Genomic DNA, 18800 nt, shown 5'->3' with positions numbered 1-18800 from the left:
TGAACTGTAAGTCTTTTCCAGATAAGCCCACCCCCACTTATGCCCCACAAAATAATAAAAAAAAAAAACAGCCAGTCATATGTACATTCAAAATTTATTTATGGAATGGGGGATTGTAGAAAGCTTTTCTGAGTTTAAGCAAATGTTTCAAACCACACGCAAAAGGAAGCTCACTAAAACAATGAAGGGGGGGAAAAAGCATTTAATTAAACATTCACCTGATTTAAGAGCTTCAGTTGGTGTCTGTACATTTGCAGAGGTGATATGTGTTGTATTTTGATAATAATGCAATATATGCATGTCACATTCATGGTAACTATTATAATAACTTAAGGGGAGCTGAACACGTCTTTCGCTTTGAGGAGCATTACAACAGATATGCAAGGAAAGAAACATTACAGCACTGTACATGTATACACAGCAGATGTAGAAAAATAGAAAGGGTTGATTTGGTGAAGGAATGTTTGTGGTGTAAATACAGAACCGTCTAGAGAACATCTGAGCACTTACCAGTAAGTACTACCCTAAGTAATGTCTGATTAACAACTCCTGCTCTGTACAATATTGCTGCCAGATCTGAAACCAAAAGGGTTGATGTGAGGAGTTGGGGGATTTTTAGACGAGGACAAAAGAGCAGACAACTGGAAACCATCACTTCAGTGGCTCAACAACCCCAGATGCTCCGTCGGCCTAGTATTTACAATCAAGATATTAGTTAAATCAGGAATGATATGCTTTACTAAAAACAAAAACAGCTTTCTAAAGCTGGACATGAAAGGGATAGCTCAGGATCCAGGAGCGAGGTTCTGTTCCAGGTTAGAAACAGATAATATCTTACTTGCAGTATTTTGCTGTTTTTACTGTTTGTGTCTTCATTTAGTATCAATCCAGGTGATTTGATCATCGAGGCTTAAAGCAACTCCAAAACTTTAAATACATCAACAGCATAAAAAGAATAGTGCAAAATGTTGATTGTTAAACTGCCTCACTTTTCTGACCAGAAAAGCTTTTACACGTTCCATTCTCAGTACGTGTTTCACACAGGAAGGTCAATGGTGGCGCACCGCCTCCAATATCCACCTCTGAGGTAAATAATCAATCGCTTTTGTAGAAATACCCACCGACTGCAAATGTGACTACGGCTCAAATATGTACGGTGTACATAAATAAAAATAGTCAAATACATGATTTTCTCACAGAAGGTTTAAAAGCATAGAAACATATTTTACTGTTGAATTAAATTGAATTTTTACTCTCCTAATATTACAGATGCAGAGCTGCAAGAGGTCCTGCAACACATAAGCAGCTCAATGTTTCTCCTTGCTGCTGCGCCTGAACCTCTGTTCGTATTAGTCAATTTAAAGAGTAAAACTTGATATTTTCATGCTTTTTATTCAGATTTCTTCTGAGACCTTTGCTGTGCGTGTAACAATGCTGATCCTGAAGTTGTACGCATGATTCACACGAAGCATGACGGGTTAGAGCGAGGTGAACACTAAATTATCTACAGCAGGTAAGACACTAACTGCTTATGATCTTTCCACAGAACCTCGCTGTAAAATCCTGGACTACCCCTTCAATCTTTGTTCTGAAGCAAAAGAAGACATCACAAAGTGCGGCGACAGTCGGCATCAAAATCAATATTTGGTGATAATAGTCAGGCTTCGGAAATGACGAGTGCATAGAAACGCAAACAGTAACACAATCTTCTTCCTTTCAGATTCTAGTAGACTTCATATTTTACACGAGAAGAGAGCATTTGGCCCATGCAGCTAACGCAACAGTGAAGCATGGAAATGAGCGGATTTCAATTAAAGCAAGTCTGTGCGACGACAAAGCAGAACATATTCTCAATACTTTTTTTTTTTCTTTTTCTCCTTCATATCACGAGATCACAAATTTGACACTGGAAATATGCAATCCTGCTAAAATATCTAGAGGGAGGTCCGCTCTCAGGACGTCCGCATACTTCAATAATGCCATGCACTACATTTACTTACAGCTAATCTCTGGCTTATTATATTACACATGAAAAAAACAAAACATTAAATATCATCAGCTTTTAATATATTTTGATTGAGGATATATTTTTTCTTTGTTTTCTGCTTTTTTATGCAAAACCTACCTGAAACACTTCAGTCGTGCGGCGAGGAGCTCTAAAAGCCCCGACCTGTTATCTGAGTGCAGATGATGATATCATATAAACACAAAGGTATTTCCTGTACAAACACCACGAGGAGTTGTGATTGGCTGAAACGTGCAGGTAAACCAGGGTACCTTTGTCTGCTTGAGTGGGAGTGGGGGGAGGGGGGGGGTATTGATTCTGTACAATCAAGCAAGAAAAAAACAAAGATTAAAAAGATATTCGTTCCATGCCAGCATCCTTTGGCCCAAACCCCTGACTGAGACATGCAAAAGATTGATCTTTTCTGTTTGAAACGTTAAAAACCGGCTTTGACAGCCGACCTCGTGGTCCCTGCAGGGGCTGAGGGCAAGGGATCAGAATGGAAGAGAGCGCGACGGTGACCGTGTGGAGCCGGGCGGAGCACACCTGAAGGAAACGTCAGCCAGCGGCCCTTCAGTTTTGCATCTGCTCGAAGAATTTGTAGGTCGGGTTCTCGTAGCCGTTCTGCTGCATCTTGGCCAGATGACGCTCCTCGGGAGTCACTGCTGCGTCCACCTTCAACAACAACAACAACAACAACAACAAAAAAACAAAGAAAAAAAAGGGAGTTTACGAAGGAGGAACTTCATAGAATATCACATCATGTAGGTTTTAGCCTTTTACCTCAATTACACCGTGATGGATGGAGGTGTATTGCTTCTTTCTCAGCATCACCAAAGTAATGACAATGACTGTCGCTATGACGACCCCTCCAACCATAAGCCCGATGATGGCGCCCTTGTTGGACCCCACGTCCTCAGCAAAAAACACCTACAGATGAGATGTGTCAGTCATTTATCGGTACAATGGGACTGACTGCTACAAACATACAACATGTTGTAGCATTTAAACACCTTCCTTGTATTTGCTAAAGTGACATTTAAAAAGTCTTTACGATATGGATGCGTTGTCGCAATCGTTGCTATCATAGGATATATAAAAACTTTTGCCAAAAAAATAAAGATTTTTTTTAAGTAACAATAGTTTCTACCCCTTTATTCATTTATTGGGTTTAATTTTTCTGAGCTCCATTTTTCCAGTATATGTACTTTAGAAAGTGCATTTCCAAAGTAAAGGAAATGCACTTTCCAAAGTGCATTTCTAGAGTAGGTCATTTCTACTCTGGGAGGCAGGAATGACCTGTTTGCGATCCCTACCAGTTTTTGATGGTAAACCTCGTATCCAGCGCTCTGCCTCTCTTCGGTGTCCATCCGCACCTCTGGCATCTCTTCTGGTTTCAAGGCAGAAACTGAAATCAGACACATCAGTTTTACTTGAAAACAGAACGTTTCACTAAAAGTGTTTTGTCGCGGACCTGCTTACAGAACCCCCACCCCCACCCCCACCCACAAAGCAACAACATAATGATTGACAAGGATGGTTTTATAGTTTTAAAGTGAAAAAAGAATCCTTCAAGCCCAGAAGTAAATTTTTTTCTAGTCTCAAGATATGAATGCAGTAAGGCCACATAATCAGGTACTTTCCTGAACACCAGGTACTTTCCTGAACACCAGGTACTTTCCTGAACACCAGGTACTTTCTTGAACACCAGGTATTTTTCTGAACAAACAACGTGACGAACTTGATTGGCTGGAATGTACACATAAATATGACACTTTGGTCCGACGGGTCTGAGTGGAAACTATCTCCAAACAAATTAAAAAGGATCTGAAAGACTTGCCTCCAAGTCAGTTGTGTTTCTTTTGTTTTTAGAATGTCTAGTAAAAACACAGTGAGAAACAGAGACAGAAAATAAAATCCAATCTCATCAGTTTTTATTGGGGAAACTGCGGATAATAGACATTTTAAATATAACATGCTTCTTTATGCTTGCACATTGTACCCACCAGCATTTTACAACAACAAAAAAATAAACATTTTAGTTATGCAACGTGTTGCATGATCAAATTAGGGTGTGGAGTTTAGTAAACTGTAAAGGTTTACTGCACTGTAAACTATTGCACCTGCAGATACAGTTTATATCTACAGATTTCTTTCAATTTTGGGAAGATAAGAATTACATGTATCTGTGAAACAGCAGTTCATCAAAAAGTTGTTGAGATATTTTAGTTTATGACAGGTGAACAAATCCCTAAAATAATGATTGGTAAAATATTTACGTGTTTTGAACCTTTTTTTTTTCTTTTTTTTTGACATAAGCTACTTTTGGCATCAAATATATATACTGTATATAAAGAGAAATTAAAAAGGGTGTTGCAAACATAGATACATACCAGGGCGTGTCGGGAGTCCTCTGTCTGGATTGGGACGAGCATCGACAGGCTCAACTGCAGAGAAAAACAGAAAAACAATGTTGAATTGGACTAAACTGAACTTCTGATAGCTGTTGTGGCTTCACTACTGTCTGTGACTTTATGCAATTCGCAGCCTCAGGGAATCATGTGGTTTGTAACAATTACAACCTGCATTCATGAATGCGACTTGCAACTCTAAATTAAAGGCGCGTCGTGTGGTATGTTGTGCTACTGACTCTGGGTTTTCCATAATAAAAAAAAAGTTTTACAAAGACACTGAAAGCATAAGAGAGTCGGCAATGGCGACGGCCGCTCAAACAGTTGCTTGTGTGGGAGAGAGCGGCAGAAATGACAAGTAATGACACCTAAAGTTCAACTAACTGAGACATTATACTAACACCCGAGCAAACCATGTAATACTAATGAAATGTGCTGCTAATATAATGCTGCTCTTCAAAGATGCTGAATTTTAATGTAGTCCAATTGGGACAAGTGCTTACTGTAAAAGATTGGCTTCAGGGACATAAAAATCCTGTTAAGTACATTTAATCTAATGTTGTTTTTTAAAAATTATTAAAGAAGTTTACCATTAAAAGTTTTACTTCAACTAGACCCCTTTACGTTAAGCATTACCATGGTTCTCAGTGTTTGGCTGGTTGAAGCTCTCCGGGTGAATGAAGCCCAGTCCGTCCAGGCCGGGTTCCATCGGAGCAGAGCTGTAGGCCTGATCTGGCATCAGCGCGTCGTTGCCATAGCTCACCCTGCCATCCACCTGCAAACACACAGGGACATTAATCAGAATGCGTAAGAGTGAAAGGCTTTCCAAATCTGATGAGTTGTCCCCAAAAGATTGAATCACAAGAATGATTGATGGCCTTAAGAGCCAAAAATTACACAAAAACACCGAATAAATTCTCCTAAATCTGTGATCCCACAGTCTGATAGATTTGTTTGGGGCTCAGCTTATATTTTTGTGCACCCACCACGTCAGCATTTAAGTTTCTTTGTGCTTCGTGACTTTGTCCCAACTGTCATATTGTTTGGCTTTAACGCTATTTATACATGCAGGAGGCATATGTGAGTGGGAGCAGCCTGACTCACCCGCCCGTCGCTCTGCAGGGAAGAGACTTGCTGAGACAGCTCAGACTGGACTCTCTGCACTATAATCGCTGGAAGGGAAAGAAACAGAGTGAGCATGGAAGGCAGAGACAGTGGGATAAGTGGGTAAGTGAGTAAAAGTAGCTAGCTCAGTTAGCATGGTGGCGCCATGCTAACGGAACCAAACTTATGGTTGCCTTACAGCAGGTGATACGATGTACAATGACCTAAATTAAGATTCTTTCATCCTGACCATTTGTCAATGTAACATCAATATTTAAAAAGACATAATGCCTTATTGTTGCTGCAGGGTTAGCATGACCTCTTCGCTCTCCAGAGAAAACGTCTAATAAATTAGTAATAGCAATGAGAATCTAACATTGGATTCATTCTCTGTCCTTACCAAATCTCCCACACGCATCACATATTGCGCGCCTGATTCATCCACCGCCTGAAACTTTCACAAACCTCCTCGCAAAGTGACTAATCCACCCATGTGGAGCACAGTGTTGTCTCAATGTCTTTTTGCGGCAAGTTAACCCCATACTGTGGCACAATTTTAACACGGTTGAACTCTAAATTGTCTGACTGTCACTTCACTATTATTATATTGGACTCCAATTGATTAAGCACAGGGAACCAGCATAATCCTGTATCAGTGAGAGCAGAATTTGTTGTTTTCTGGTTGTACAGCGAAAAGATAATGTTACCTAAGTTGGTACCTAATCCCTTCCAAATCAGATAAACTCTCTCGCTCAAGTATTTATATACCTTGGGCTTTATTTTTTACATCTTATTACAACCACAATGTAACTAAAACCACAGAGTCAATACTTGATACTCGTCTGTAGCTGCAAGTCATTTGGGGTTTACTTCGACCGACTTGACTCATCTAGAAGCTGATTTCTTCCTCCCAAATTAGCTCAAACTCGATGAGATTGGATTGAATTGGTTTTGAGACTTTGACTAGGCCGTTTGAACACAAGAATGTGTTGATCTTATCCATTCCATTGTAATGCTGACTGTCTGAACGTGACCAGCTTCAATTTCCCTGCAGAAGAAATCTTCACCACAGCATAATTCTGCCACCATTGTGTTTCATGGTTCAGTATTTTGAACAGAGGCAAAAAAAATGTTAACGTTGCTTTCTTCTGACCGGAGCAGCCTTCGGTTTGTGGTGTCTCCTTCAAATAGAGGTCCGTGGGCTTCGTTTCAACAAAAAGGAAAGTCTTTTCATAAAAGCCTAATTTGTGGCCTGTGTGACTGACATTTGTCCAGTTGAGCTGTGGATGTCTACAGCCTGTCATGTCTTGGTGCTTTGACAGCGATGTTGTAGTCTTAATGTTTTCAGATTATGGACTGTGGTATATTTATCTGTAAAAACCTTTAAAAAGAAGGTATCTAATTCACAGCTACTTCCTACATTGTATTTCTATCACCTAAAATCTTTTCTTTGTTTGCTTGGGATTAGCATCATGTCAAACCAAAACAAGAGTATTTAAGGATTAGGCTTGTGTGTCATTTTGGCTCACAGCTAATTACTGCAAACACTCAGTAAAAAAAAAAGTGTTCTCCAAATAAATCTCTTTAAGTGCAGAGAATTTGTGTGACAAAGTGAGTCCAAACGCCGCCATTAAGAACACTTACCAACTTGTTTTTGGATCTCAGTAGCCACACTGGGCACCTTGTAGAGCAGACCTAGAGACTGATTCATCCTCTCATCAATCACACGAAGGTGAGTCAGAACCTAAAGGTCAAGAGGTGAAAAGAGAGGTCAGAGTCAAAACTCCAAACCATGTTTTCCACCGGAAAAAAGCAAGTGGTTGTGGTGTATAGGTTTCAGCACCTGAGGGCGGATCTGAGCAGCCTTCTTTGGGTCGACGGTGCGGACGTGTTCGTAGTGTTTCAGTGTGTGCTGCCGGTCCTTCTGTTCTGCACGGACGTACTTCTTCAGCAGGCTCAGCACCTGTCGGGGCTGTCGGTGACACCAGTTATTAAACATGTACGTGTTTATTGCCAGTTTTTGTTTATTAGGGTACAAACGGAAACTCTACACTCTGATGAAATGTCTTTTAAAAAGTGTTCACATTCCTGAGACTTTTACACATATTATCACATTACAACCACAGACCTCAGTTCATTTAATTGGGATTTTATGAAATAAGAACAAATTTCATACTAATAAGAACTAAGAACTAATAATAATACATAATTGGACATACAGTCTTAGTTGCAACAAATGGAAACCTAAACAGGTTTCGCAGACACATTCCCTGTCTCTGCTAAAAAGAAATATTCCCACAGCATAACGCGGCCACCAACGTGTGAGATGGTGTTTCTGAGCGACAACGTATCTTTACTTTCAGTCACACATAATGATTTGCTTGTAAATTATGATATTTCATTTTTGGCCTCATCTAACCTGAGGATCCTCTTCCATATGCTTCCCATCCTAAAACCAATTGATTTCATGGGATTTCAATTAAGAGTACACAAATGCACGCCACACTTTTGAGATAGTCACTACTATGATGATGCACGACATTTGTTTTGGTCCATCAAATAAATTCCAAATAAAACATGCGGACGTTTGTGGTTGTGAGATGAGTCGGTGCAGAGAGATTAAAGACGAGCGATTCCTTTTACAGGCAGGTGTAATTAAAATGTGATTCTGCGGGTGTGGCGAGAAAGTGCAGACGTACCCGTGGAGGATTAGCCTGAAGGGCGCTGAGATAATTTTCCAGAGCCAGGCGCCTGCGGCTGTTGAGCAGGGCCTCCACGCGGGCCATGTGCGTCTCCACCAGCTGCTGCCGCTCCTCTGCAGCCTCCTGCTCCAGGGCTTCCACCTTCTCCTGGAAGTGCTGCATGCATGACACATTTCAAAACCCAGTCGGTTGGCGTCAGAGTTTCTGCAGGTTTCACCAACTCAAATTTAAGACCCTTTAAGATATTTTTACGGCCATTATGAATTGAATTTTAGACCCATACCTCCACAGAAATGAACAGATTTTGTCCAGCCAACTGCCGATAAATTTGCACTTACCCATGATAGATGCAAAAAAGCTAGGTAGCTAGTAAGGGTATATTAGCTGATAGTAAGTGGTAGCTTAAATCGCATTGAGTCACAGGAAGTAGGGCTGCATCAATAAATCGGCCAAGGTTTCCTTAATTCTGGGAGATCGGTGATCAGCTTATATGTGAAGCCGATCAAATCTACCTCCACAAAGGTCTAACATGTTTTGTTCTATTGTGAGAAAGGTTTGACTGACGGTTGACAACTCAGTGGCTTTCTTTCTATGTTTAGCAACACAAAAACATTTCACACGAAAACATCAATATTGGCAAAAAACGGAATTGGCAAGTCAGGGTTTTAAAGATTAATAATCGGCCAGAAAACTGCAAACCAATTTTGCCTGACAGAAAAGTCCCACAACACATAAAGAAATACAACCAACATACAAGATTAAATAGTCCTCTTAAAACAAAATGTAAGACCTGGGAATAAGCTAGAAAAGGCTAACTTACTTTTTTTAATATGAGTTTAAAACATTTTAAGGCTTTAATTTTGGATACTTGAATTTAAGACTTTTACAGGATGCATGGACAGCCTGGTGTGATGCCAGAAGAATGTACATTTTTAACTGGGGATAAATCCCCTTTAAAGTTTAGATGAGAACAACTTCTTTACAGTCCATTTCCTTTCGTGCGTCTGCAACTTTGCTTTCATTTCACTGAAACAAACACTTGGGTCCCACCTGAATTACAGCTTTCTTGTCCGAACGAGGAAGGTTCTTCACTTGTCTCTCCGCCTCCTCCCACTCCCTCATCACCTGAGAGTCAAACAATTTACGATCACATTCCTTGGCACCGGAATAAACCGTGCGATGGTGTTTTGGATGTGTAGTCACACACCTGAGACATTTTCTCACGGTGTTTGGCTTCCAGGCTTTCTTTGGCTTTTCGGAAATCCGTGTGCTCGTTGTCGTCCCCGGGTGATTCAAGGTACTGATCCACCGCATCCGGAGGACTGGGCGCTATGGTGGGCACTGAATGGGGGGGAAATGAGAGGAATGAATCCAGAGTGGACTTTATACTGTATACAAAAGATGGTGAGGGAAGTTAGGGGAAAAAAGTATAATTTATCTTCACTGATAAGCAATTAGTCACATAAAAGCAGTCATGTACACATCTTGAAGTATTTCACAATCTAGCAATTGACACGAAGGCTAAAAAGAAAACATCTTTGGGTCTCTGCAGACAAGCTGCAACACCCTGACTCAAGATCAGGACAAACTGCAACAACAGTTCTGTCACTCACAACTTCTTTGAGCTATGAGCCCTCAGCCGACACAAACAGAGAGAGAGAGAGAATAACAACAGTAAACTCTGCAGAACAAAGCATGCAGTCACACGAGTCGAAACACATGCAGACGCAGTCCAGGCTTCTTTGTCTTCATGCCGGAAGAAGAGTTAGTAATTTAGGTCAGCAATAATTACACGAGATGGATTTAAATATAAATTGTGACTGTCAAAAGGGCTCTATCCTTGACTGACTCACTGCTTCCTTTTCACGCAACATCTTAGCACTGTTCTCCGACTTTAGAGTTCAAATGTCACCAGCCCAGTTGCTGACTGTGTTTTATAGAAAAATGGTTGTAAAATAATACAGTTGGTAAAAGACATTCACATTCACATTCACAATGAAAAATGAACATCGCCCTCCAGTCTGGAACACCCAGACACAGAAACATGAGGGGAAACAAAAATTCAACCTTTTACATGGCTTTATGGGAGATGTAAAGAGGATGTGGTCCAATTATATTGCGTTTGGAAGGTTTTATGAAAATTCTACATGTGATCACAAGTTCTAGACATTGTACAAATAATCCCATAAAACTGAAGAGACATTTCCAGTACTTCTTTTTGAATAATCATGTTACAGTGAATTACAGAAATTTTCTTTTTCCAAGTCGTGATATTTTGTGATCCTGTCGGGTGAAGTTATTTCCACATTTTCAATCCAATAGCATTCCAAGACTGAACAATAGGCTTAAATATATATGTCTGGGTAAAAAAAAATTACGGAAAAAAGTAAATATTTGTAAACTGTTTTGTTTGAAAGAAAGATGTTGTAATTTTTTAATTCTGAGTCTTACAGAGAGTCTTCAGGGTGAAGGGGAATAATAAAAACAGCAGCTGAAACAGCAGTCAAATTTTATGAATGATACATTTTATACAGCAGCCAAAACAGCTAAGTTTTGCTTTAAGTTTTTACCTACACATCATCATCTGGAACTGTATGCAAGTAAGTTACGAGTCAAACAATCAACAAGTCAAAAAGCAAACAAACTAGCATTATCCTAGTTCTTCAAACTAATGAAAATAATGCATTGCTGGAAAAACTGGCAAGGAAAACAAGGGAGATTCCAGCAGGAGGAGTGTCTGCTGAGTCAACAAGTGTAATGTGATGATATGTGGTGTCTTATTTCACCACACTTATATATACACAGTGTTGATTTTATGAACTTAAATGACATATTGGCCTAGTTCTAAGAATTAGCAAATGCTTAAATTACGTTTCCTAATATGTGGAATAAATTAAGGAAAAGTAAGGAAATTATCATTTCTTTTTTTAATTTGAACTGTACAAAGGAGTGGGTCAATCAAACACAAATTGTAAGATGAACAAACATTGACTGTGGTTTTTTTTTGTTTTGTTTTTTTTTTAATACAAATTTTGACAATTATGGGAAAATTAAAAACGTCTCATTTAACGGGATGAGAATCACGTGTCGCTACCTGTAAAATTTCAAAATTCCAACTGTACTACAAGATTAAGATTAATCCCCTTAGATTAGTTGGGATAAAAGAAAAAGAATGCAGAAAAGCATGATGGATGATGGCATTTCATGCTCAAGACAAGACAAGACTATACACAGTCAGAGCTCTGAGTGGTTAGGAGGCGTCAGAGCGACTATAGAGTATGCAAATAAGAGGAAATAAACGGTCAGCAGCGGTAGCCTGAGGACAGGGATCAGGCTGGTGAGGTGGACACTTCGTGGTCCAGCTCCAGTCAGGAAGGACTTACACGAGCTGCTACACACAGCCAGGCAGTACTCCTCCGAATTAAAGTTATTCCTGTTGCCCCCGCAGCCCCCGAAAAGGAAGGGAGCACAGCGGCCCTTTTTGGGGACGAAGTACCAACGTTCCAGCATGGCGTGACACGGGCCTGAATCGGCGCGGGCCCAGCATACCGCTGAGGTTACGTACACACACACACACACACACCCACGCACGCACACGCAGGCACATTGGAACAAACGTCAAAGCAGGAATGGAGCTTCTGAATGTGATGGAAAACGTCAAAATGAAATAAAGTGGATCAACACGAAGGAGGCATCCAGTCTCACGTCCTACCTCGCACAACTTCCTCAACAGATTCAGTAGTGGTCGTGGTGGTGGTCGTCATGGCGACGCTGACGCTGCGCTCATCGCTATCCTGCTCATCGACGTCGTCGTCGTCTTCCTCGTCATCTTCATCGCCGTCTCCGTCCTCGTCCCTTTCAAAGGCTTCTTCTTCCTCGTCCTCGTCTTCCTCGTCCTCTGTGGCAACCGGTTGCGTGTCCACTGGGCGGGTCATGCTGCCGACAGAGGAGCCGGGTCAGTGTTTGTATGGGCAGACGGATGCAGATGTGTGCAGGTGAGTGGCGATAGGATGTACCTGTTGTCAGAATATTCGTTCTCAGCTGCGCCCCACCAGACGTCAGACTCCTCCTCATTTTGTTCGGCGCTGTCCGACTTGCGCTCTTCCTCCACCGGGCAGCAGACAAACTCTACACCTCGGAAACGATCAATGCCGCACGGCAACAGCATCCCGTAGTCATGGAGATTCATTGAGCGGTCTCCACAAGACTGAATAAAAGAAGTCTACATTTAGTGAACTGCATACAAACAGTCTCCAAAAGCTACACCACATAACCTTGAATTAAGGTTTCTGCAGCTTTACCGATTCAAATTTAAGACTTTCTAAGACTTTTTTAAAGACCATTATGAATGGAATTTAAGACCTGTATCGCCAAAGAAATCTATTACTTCATCCAGCTAGCTGGGTAAATTTGTACTCACCCATGACAGCGGCAAAAGAGCTAACTAGGGAGCTAGCAGGGGTACATTAGCAACAAGTCACATAATGCAATGAAGGTGCCTGACAGAAATGTCCCATGAGAAAAATACATAGAATAAATGAGATTAAATAGTCCATTCGAGACAAAATTTAAGACATATTAAGGGCCAACTTATATTCTTCTAATGTATTTAAGACATTTTAAGGCCTTAATTTTAGATACATGAATTGAAGACTTTTTAAGGATGTGTGGACACCTTGTGGAATCATTCTAAAAGCTAGTCGTTGTGACACTTAAAGCCTGCATAAGGTTATAATTCCAACATTTATTAAGAAACTCAGTAAGTGACATACAATAGAACGTAAAATTATTTTAAAAAGATGAGGGGCACACATATCAGCAAGACAGTGGCAAAGAAAGTCTGAAACTGATAAAAGTTACAGGCTGGATGAAAAAAAGCAAAACAATATAAGATAAGTGAAGACAAACTGTGTGAAGCCAGGCAGCGCCTGCTATCCACCCTCACCTCCTTGGCTACAGTGTGCCAGTGCAGGTGACTCTCACACTTGTTCATTTGCTCCTGGTGCAGAAACTTGCACTTGTCGGGAACCAGCAGGGCGTCGCTGACAAACTCCCCGACTGCAACACAATCATGAGGTTACTGTTGGACACTCATCTCTTCAAACGTTATCCCTCAGCTGCAGCATCCCAGCTGCTTACCCAGGCAGCGGTACGGCAACACGATGTGTGTGTAACTCCGGCAGTGCTTGCGACCCGTCTTGCACCAGTTTGGAATGCGGGTGGGTTGGTTGGACTCTACAACATTTGTGATCTGTAGATCTGGGTACACCTGATAAAAGACAACAAGTTTTCAACATTTTATATGGCATTATCTGTATTGTTGTTCTTTAGGTGGGGTCTCTGTTCATCCTTGTCTGTTCCCAATCTATCTGCAGTGACATTCTGTCTCAGTACCTCTTGGCAGTACTGCAGGATGCCCTCCTTGGTGCCAATGCAGCTCTTGGTGCGAGATGGGTCAGACTCCCATTTCCCAGTCTGTACGTTGATGTGCATGTTCAACTTCCCACAGAACATGGCCACCTGAGGCTCAGTTAGTAAACCCACAGAGTCATCCATGGGCACCTGAATGAGAAAGACGGCAGCAGTGAAAAATGTTAAAGCTTCTGTCAGTTTACCACTGAGAATTAATAAGTATCAACACTTTGAGCTGCAATAAGCTGGTTGCTAAGTGCTCACACCATTCAACCTTTTGATTCAATTTCCTAATTTCGCATTCCTGCAGACACACCTGCCATTATATGTGGAGAATAATCCGAGCAGGATTTTCTTGAGATTTGCTTATTTGTATTCTATAACTGAAGCCAGAATTTGCAGACAATAAAACCTATTGGAATGGCCTAACCAGAATGTAACAAAAGATTTTTCAGAGAATGAAGAATGATAGATAGTCCGATCATTTTGGAGATCTTTTGCAAGTTAGAGTGGGCAAATATTACCAAGTAAAGAAGAGAACTGGATGCTTAAACTGAATCAAAGGGTGCGTCAAGAAAGCCTTAGTGTAATGATTTACAAGGTTTTAAACTAGATTATTGTACATTTTCTATTTTTTCATAAGCTTACATTTTACAGACTTTTTTTTTTCCAGCTGAATTGTACAGATAGATATTTATCAGTAGAAATGGAAGAAATAAGTGTCTCAGCCAAGAAAATTAAGCCCTTTGTTCTTTGGAACCAAGAGATAAAACCAAATCAAGGGAAGATGGTATTTTTTTTATAGCTATCTTAGAACCTTCAACAATAGAGAGAGTGAAAGTAGACAACAACAAAGCAGCACTGCTCCACAGAGCTTTAGCAGACAGCAGCGAACAAAAAGGACAATCACCACAACCATGAGTAAATAAACTAATCTATCCATTTACAGACCACTAGATATGTGCAATGATTGTGTTCCTTTTGAGAGTTACTTTCCAGACCTTACAAAGCTTACAAAGCTGCCAATGTTTTGCCAGACTGGTGCCACAATCTGGCAAAACATTCCTAACTATGTGTGAAATAAAAGTTGAAGTCCTCTGCCTGAAAGAATCAGCACAATATTTCCCTTCTGCAAAACATCGTTTTTCTCTGAAGTTCTAATCTAACATGAAAGGCAAGTTGCATCACTGAATCGGATGTGTGGTTCAATTTCATATTTTACAGTTTATATTTGTTTTCAGCTGCCAGTAACTCCAGCATTCAATGCTAAGCTGTTTTGTTGTATTCCGTACAGCATAATAGCTTTCAAGAAAGAGTCCTCTAAAGCATAGGTAAACACTAAAATGTAATGTCAACAAAATTCTCTTGCCTTTTCTGCACAAATACAACTTGTCAGACTGGCTTTTGCATACAGCCAAACAACAAACGTGGCGGTTTGGGAGCAGCAACAACAGCCTTTGAAAGTTGAAGAAGTCATGTTCAGTAACTGCTTTCACTGTGTTTGTGGTGGTTTTCCACTGGGTGCCTTCTAAAAATATAAAAAATAATAAGCCAATCATTAAAATGAAGTGGTGCAGCTGGATTACAAAAATCAAAACACATTCCTGAGCTTAGCTGCCAAAGAACATCTATAAATGTTGTATAATGGTAACGATGAAAATTAAAAACAGTAACAACTCTTCTTGAGTCACACCATATAAGGTGTTCATCCCTTTTTTGTGTTTTTTAAAAAAAAAAAAAAAAAAACTTTTTTAAGACATTCTTGCTGTGAGCTTTTTCAGAAGAGTGATTTATTTTTCTTTCATTGGTCTTTGTTAGCTGTTGAACTGCTCTGAGTTATCCAAGCATAAAAGCTAAGTTGAAGATGCGGGTACTTTATCTGTACAAATACACAAAACACATTTGTTCAAATGCATTTGTAAAAGTTATTAAAAATACCATGGGGACACAGTTTGATACACATTAAATGGCATTTAAATGGCCATCAACAACAGGATCTTTAGATGGTTCAGCACAGAAGCTTCAGCAGATTATTAACTGAGTGGTGATGAAAACTGTTCTTAACTGTTTATCTTCCGTTCATACTATTACTTTCAGGTCTGACTTGCTTGATTTTAACAGTTGCACAACATTATGTTATCAGAATGAGGCCTCAGACTTCACTGATAAAATTACAACAAAGAAAATAACTAAGACTAAGAAAAAGCGTTCAGGAAGCTTGGGACTAACAGGTACCGAGGTATGGATTTCTCACATCGTGGAAATCATCTAGTATTTTTTTAATAAAAAGTTATTACTTTTCTTTAATAAAACTGAAAAGTAAAAACTACTTCTAATTACTCCTGGCTATAAGGATTAAATGCAATATTAATTCATTTATTTTTTTCTTGGGAACCTGACATGCTTCGGCACAATGCTAATTGACACTTGTGGCTGGTTGATTAGCTGGGCTACCTGCTCTGGTAGCATGTACAGTGCTGGCTAATTAACAGACATGCTGCTAACTGTAGCTTTAAGATGGTGCTACCTTAGCGGCCTTTGGTTGGCCTTTTCTTCACCCGCAGTGATATTATCGCTTGCAATAAATACACAAATACTTGGTAAAATGGTGTTTTAGGTTAATCTGAAACATAGTGTTTTATTCAGGTACTAGAAATAAAGTTGAGTTTAATATTTTCATCTTAAGATTTCTGAAGCTGTTTGGCAATGAAACAACTTAAGTTTAGTTTTTAAATCACTTTAACAAATTATCATACTTCCCTACTAAAAGAATTTTTAGTGCATTAAACAATAATCATCACAAACTAATCTGTCAAACTGGCATAGAGACACTGAGTGCATGGTGCTCACATGCAGTTAGCAGTCCAGTTAATATAGTCTTAGCAATTCTTTGCAATGCTGATATTTCATACTGTAATGCTGTAATAACAATAAGTCTGTAATATAATGTGCAGCCTCACTATGGAGACACTTTAAAATGTTCTGTCCTCCTGATATTTTTTGTTATTTTTGTGAATTAAAATTATGGCTTCAATTAGGTTTTGATAAAGCTTTTGTTTTTCTCTACAGCTTCACATTTACTAAACTCTTGCATTAACATAGTAATACGTATGCAGATGTTGGACTTAAGTGGAGAGATTATTAATAAATATTTTAACCAACAATAAATAATTTCATGTTTTAAAGAACGCTTTTGCTCCTTAGAGGAGATAGGCTTGATCTTGCACATGTAACGAATAAACTTGCTATATAACCTCAGATGTTTGCAGTGCGTACATGTGCACCTTGGTACATTAAAAGGTGAACTCCTTGCTGAATATCAAAAGAAAGAACAATAAAATGGTGAGTTTTTAGAATGAAAATTTTTAATTGTGCTTTAATTAAGGGCAGGCATTTTATATTGAGTGACATTTATGTTTGGTGGGTGGAGATAAAAGAAAATCTTAAACTTCACTCCAGAATAGTGAGAGTTTGAGACAATAAATGTGTATTACTGAAAAATTACAACAGCAATGCCATGTTAACGTCTAGTAATGTACGGTTTAGGCAGGCAGGCCTGAGCAGAGCAGCATCTCTGGTCCAGCACAGCAGCAGCAGCAGCAGCACGGGAGCTACAGGCGCCATCTTGCTGAGTGAAACTAATCGGTCTGCATCTTTTTTTTTCCATTCTGCTCAGCAGTTTACCACTAGCCCGCAGCTATCTCACAATAGCTTAGGTAAAACCCTTCATGCTGTATATAGTAACAGCTGGATATTTCCAAATAAAAGTGAAACGTCCGTCGTGTCGTGTAACCTTCAAAAGAGCAAACTGACGTAGAAATCTTGTTTTTGTCCTAGCAGGAGCCCAAGCTGTTATTAAAGTTTATAGAATAAAGCTAGCAGACGTTAGCTGACTTGACTCCTGCATTTGAATCTGTTTGGGAAAAATAACATTTATTAAGGAGTATTTGTGAGCGGATTCCAAAATATTTGGAACCAGATTAAAAACATCCAACACGGCAACAAAGCCCTAGCTGTCAATCACTGACATCTAACGGTAGGCCTGGACATTGATGTGACTGTTTATCCTACGCAGTAAAACTGTGTGGTCTAACAGGCCTGTTATCTATATGAGCTCCTGAAAAAAAGATTTGAATGCTTAGAAGAAATCATTTTGTAAGCTTAAACATAAGTGGATACCGTTTATTTGTATAGTAAACCGTGTTACATCTGTCAAATAAATAAGACAGCCTGTATTTTTTATCTTTTTGTACAGATCTACGGTTTAGCCGTTACATCTATATTATCGCCGTTATATTAATGCGCCACATCGGTTTGCTCCGTGTTCCACCGTTTCTATCGACAGGCCCGCCGCAGCCTATCGGAGCCTGGGAACAGCTCGCCAACACCCCGCCACAGGCTGCGGTTTCTCCGCTATATGCTCACCTCATATGAAAGCGTCAAGGTCGCCACCAGTAAGAGCAGAAACGCCGTGTGCTCCCCCATACCGGCCTCCTGATATCTAGCACCACCGTCGTGATCACGGATTGTGTCGCTTGGATTAAAAGAGAAACGTTTAAAGAGATTTAAACGTGTCAGCCGAGGCTCTCCGATCCTCGTGATTCTTCCTTGTTTCTCCCGGAGGTGGCGGTGGTGTAAAGCTGGAGATTGTGTTGGGATTGGAGCAGGGAGGGAGGCGGGGGGCTGCATTACATTGTGTGTGTGCGTGTGTGTGTGTGTGATGCCAAGTATCTGAGCAATAACCTTTAATCTGCAGAACATTTTACAGTGAAAACATTATTGTTTAATTTTGGAAGGACTTTTATGTAGATTTAAAACGAATGATGGAGACCACCCTCAGAGAAGCCAGTCAGTGAATAACCGATCGGTGTATTTTTACATAATGAAAGATTTAGAGTTTGAACGAGCAGTTTAATATGGAGCCCCAAGCGTAGTGTGTAGAAAATAAATAAAGTTAAGTGCACTACAGACGTATTGCTTTTGTATAAATAAATAAATAAATAAATCTCTCGCTTTCCCAACTTTTCTAGCTATGAACCAAATTCTTGGGATGATAAGATTCTTGGGATGATAAACTTTGACTTTTCTCCAAACTTCCTCAGACCGACAGCTTTATAATTGACTTTATGCGAACCTAACACGTTAAAACGGATACACAAGGATTGG

General features: G+C 40.0%; 1 protein-coding gene across 2 annotated transcripts; it reads right to left on the bottom strand.

Moving 5' to 3' along the window:
• Positions 1–75: 75 nt before the first annotated feature.
• On the bottom strand, positions 76–18344 carry LOC122839399 (amyloid-beta A4 protein-like). Of its 2 annotated transcripts, XM_044130922.1 has the most exons (18): positions 18060–18344; positions 13617–13784; positions 13362–13491; positions 13168–13280; positions 12239–12429; positions 11935–12158; positions 11606–11773; positions 9430–9563; positions 9273–9347; positions 8220–8378; positions 7364–7492; positions 7165–7264; positions 5521–5588; positions 5053–5191; positions 4399–4452; positions 3322–3413; positions 2789–2935; positions 76–2680 (listed from the first exon to the last, which is right to left on the bottom strand). In XM_044130922.1, exons 1-18 carry the CDS (start codon positions 18321–18323, stop codon positions 2579–2581), a joined length of 2457 nt encoding a protein of 818 aa, XP_043986857.1. In that variant the 5' UTR covers positions 18324–18344; the 3' UTR covers positions 76–2578. The 2 variants fall into 2 exon arrangements, with proteins under 2 accessions (XP_043986857.1, XP_043986858.1); XM_044130923.1 differs by lacking the exon at positions 11606–11773.
• Positions 18345–18800: the final 456 nt, after the last annotated feature.

Source organism: Gambusia affinis, linkage group LG11, assembly GCF_019740435.1.
Source record: "Gambusia affinis linkage group LG11, SWU_Gaff_1.0, whole genome shotgun sequence".
NCBI classification, from domain to species: domain Eukaryota; kingdom Metazoa; phylum Chordata; class Actinopteri; order Cyprinodontiformes; family Poeciliidae; genus Gambusia; species Gambusia affinis.
This window is presented reverse-complemented; position numbering and strand designations above follow the sequence as displayed.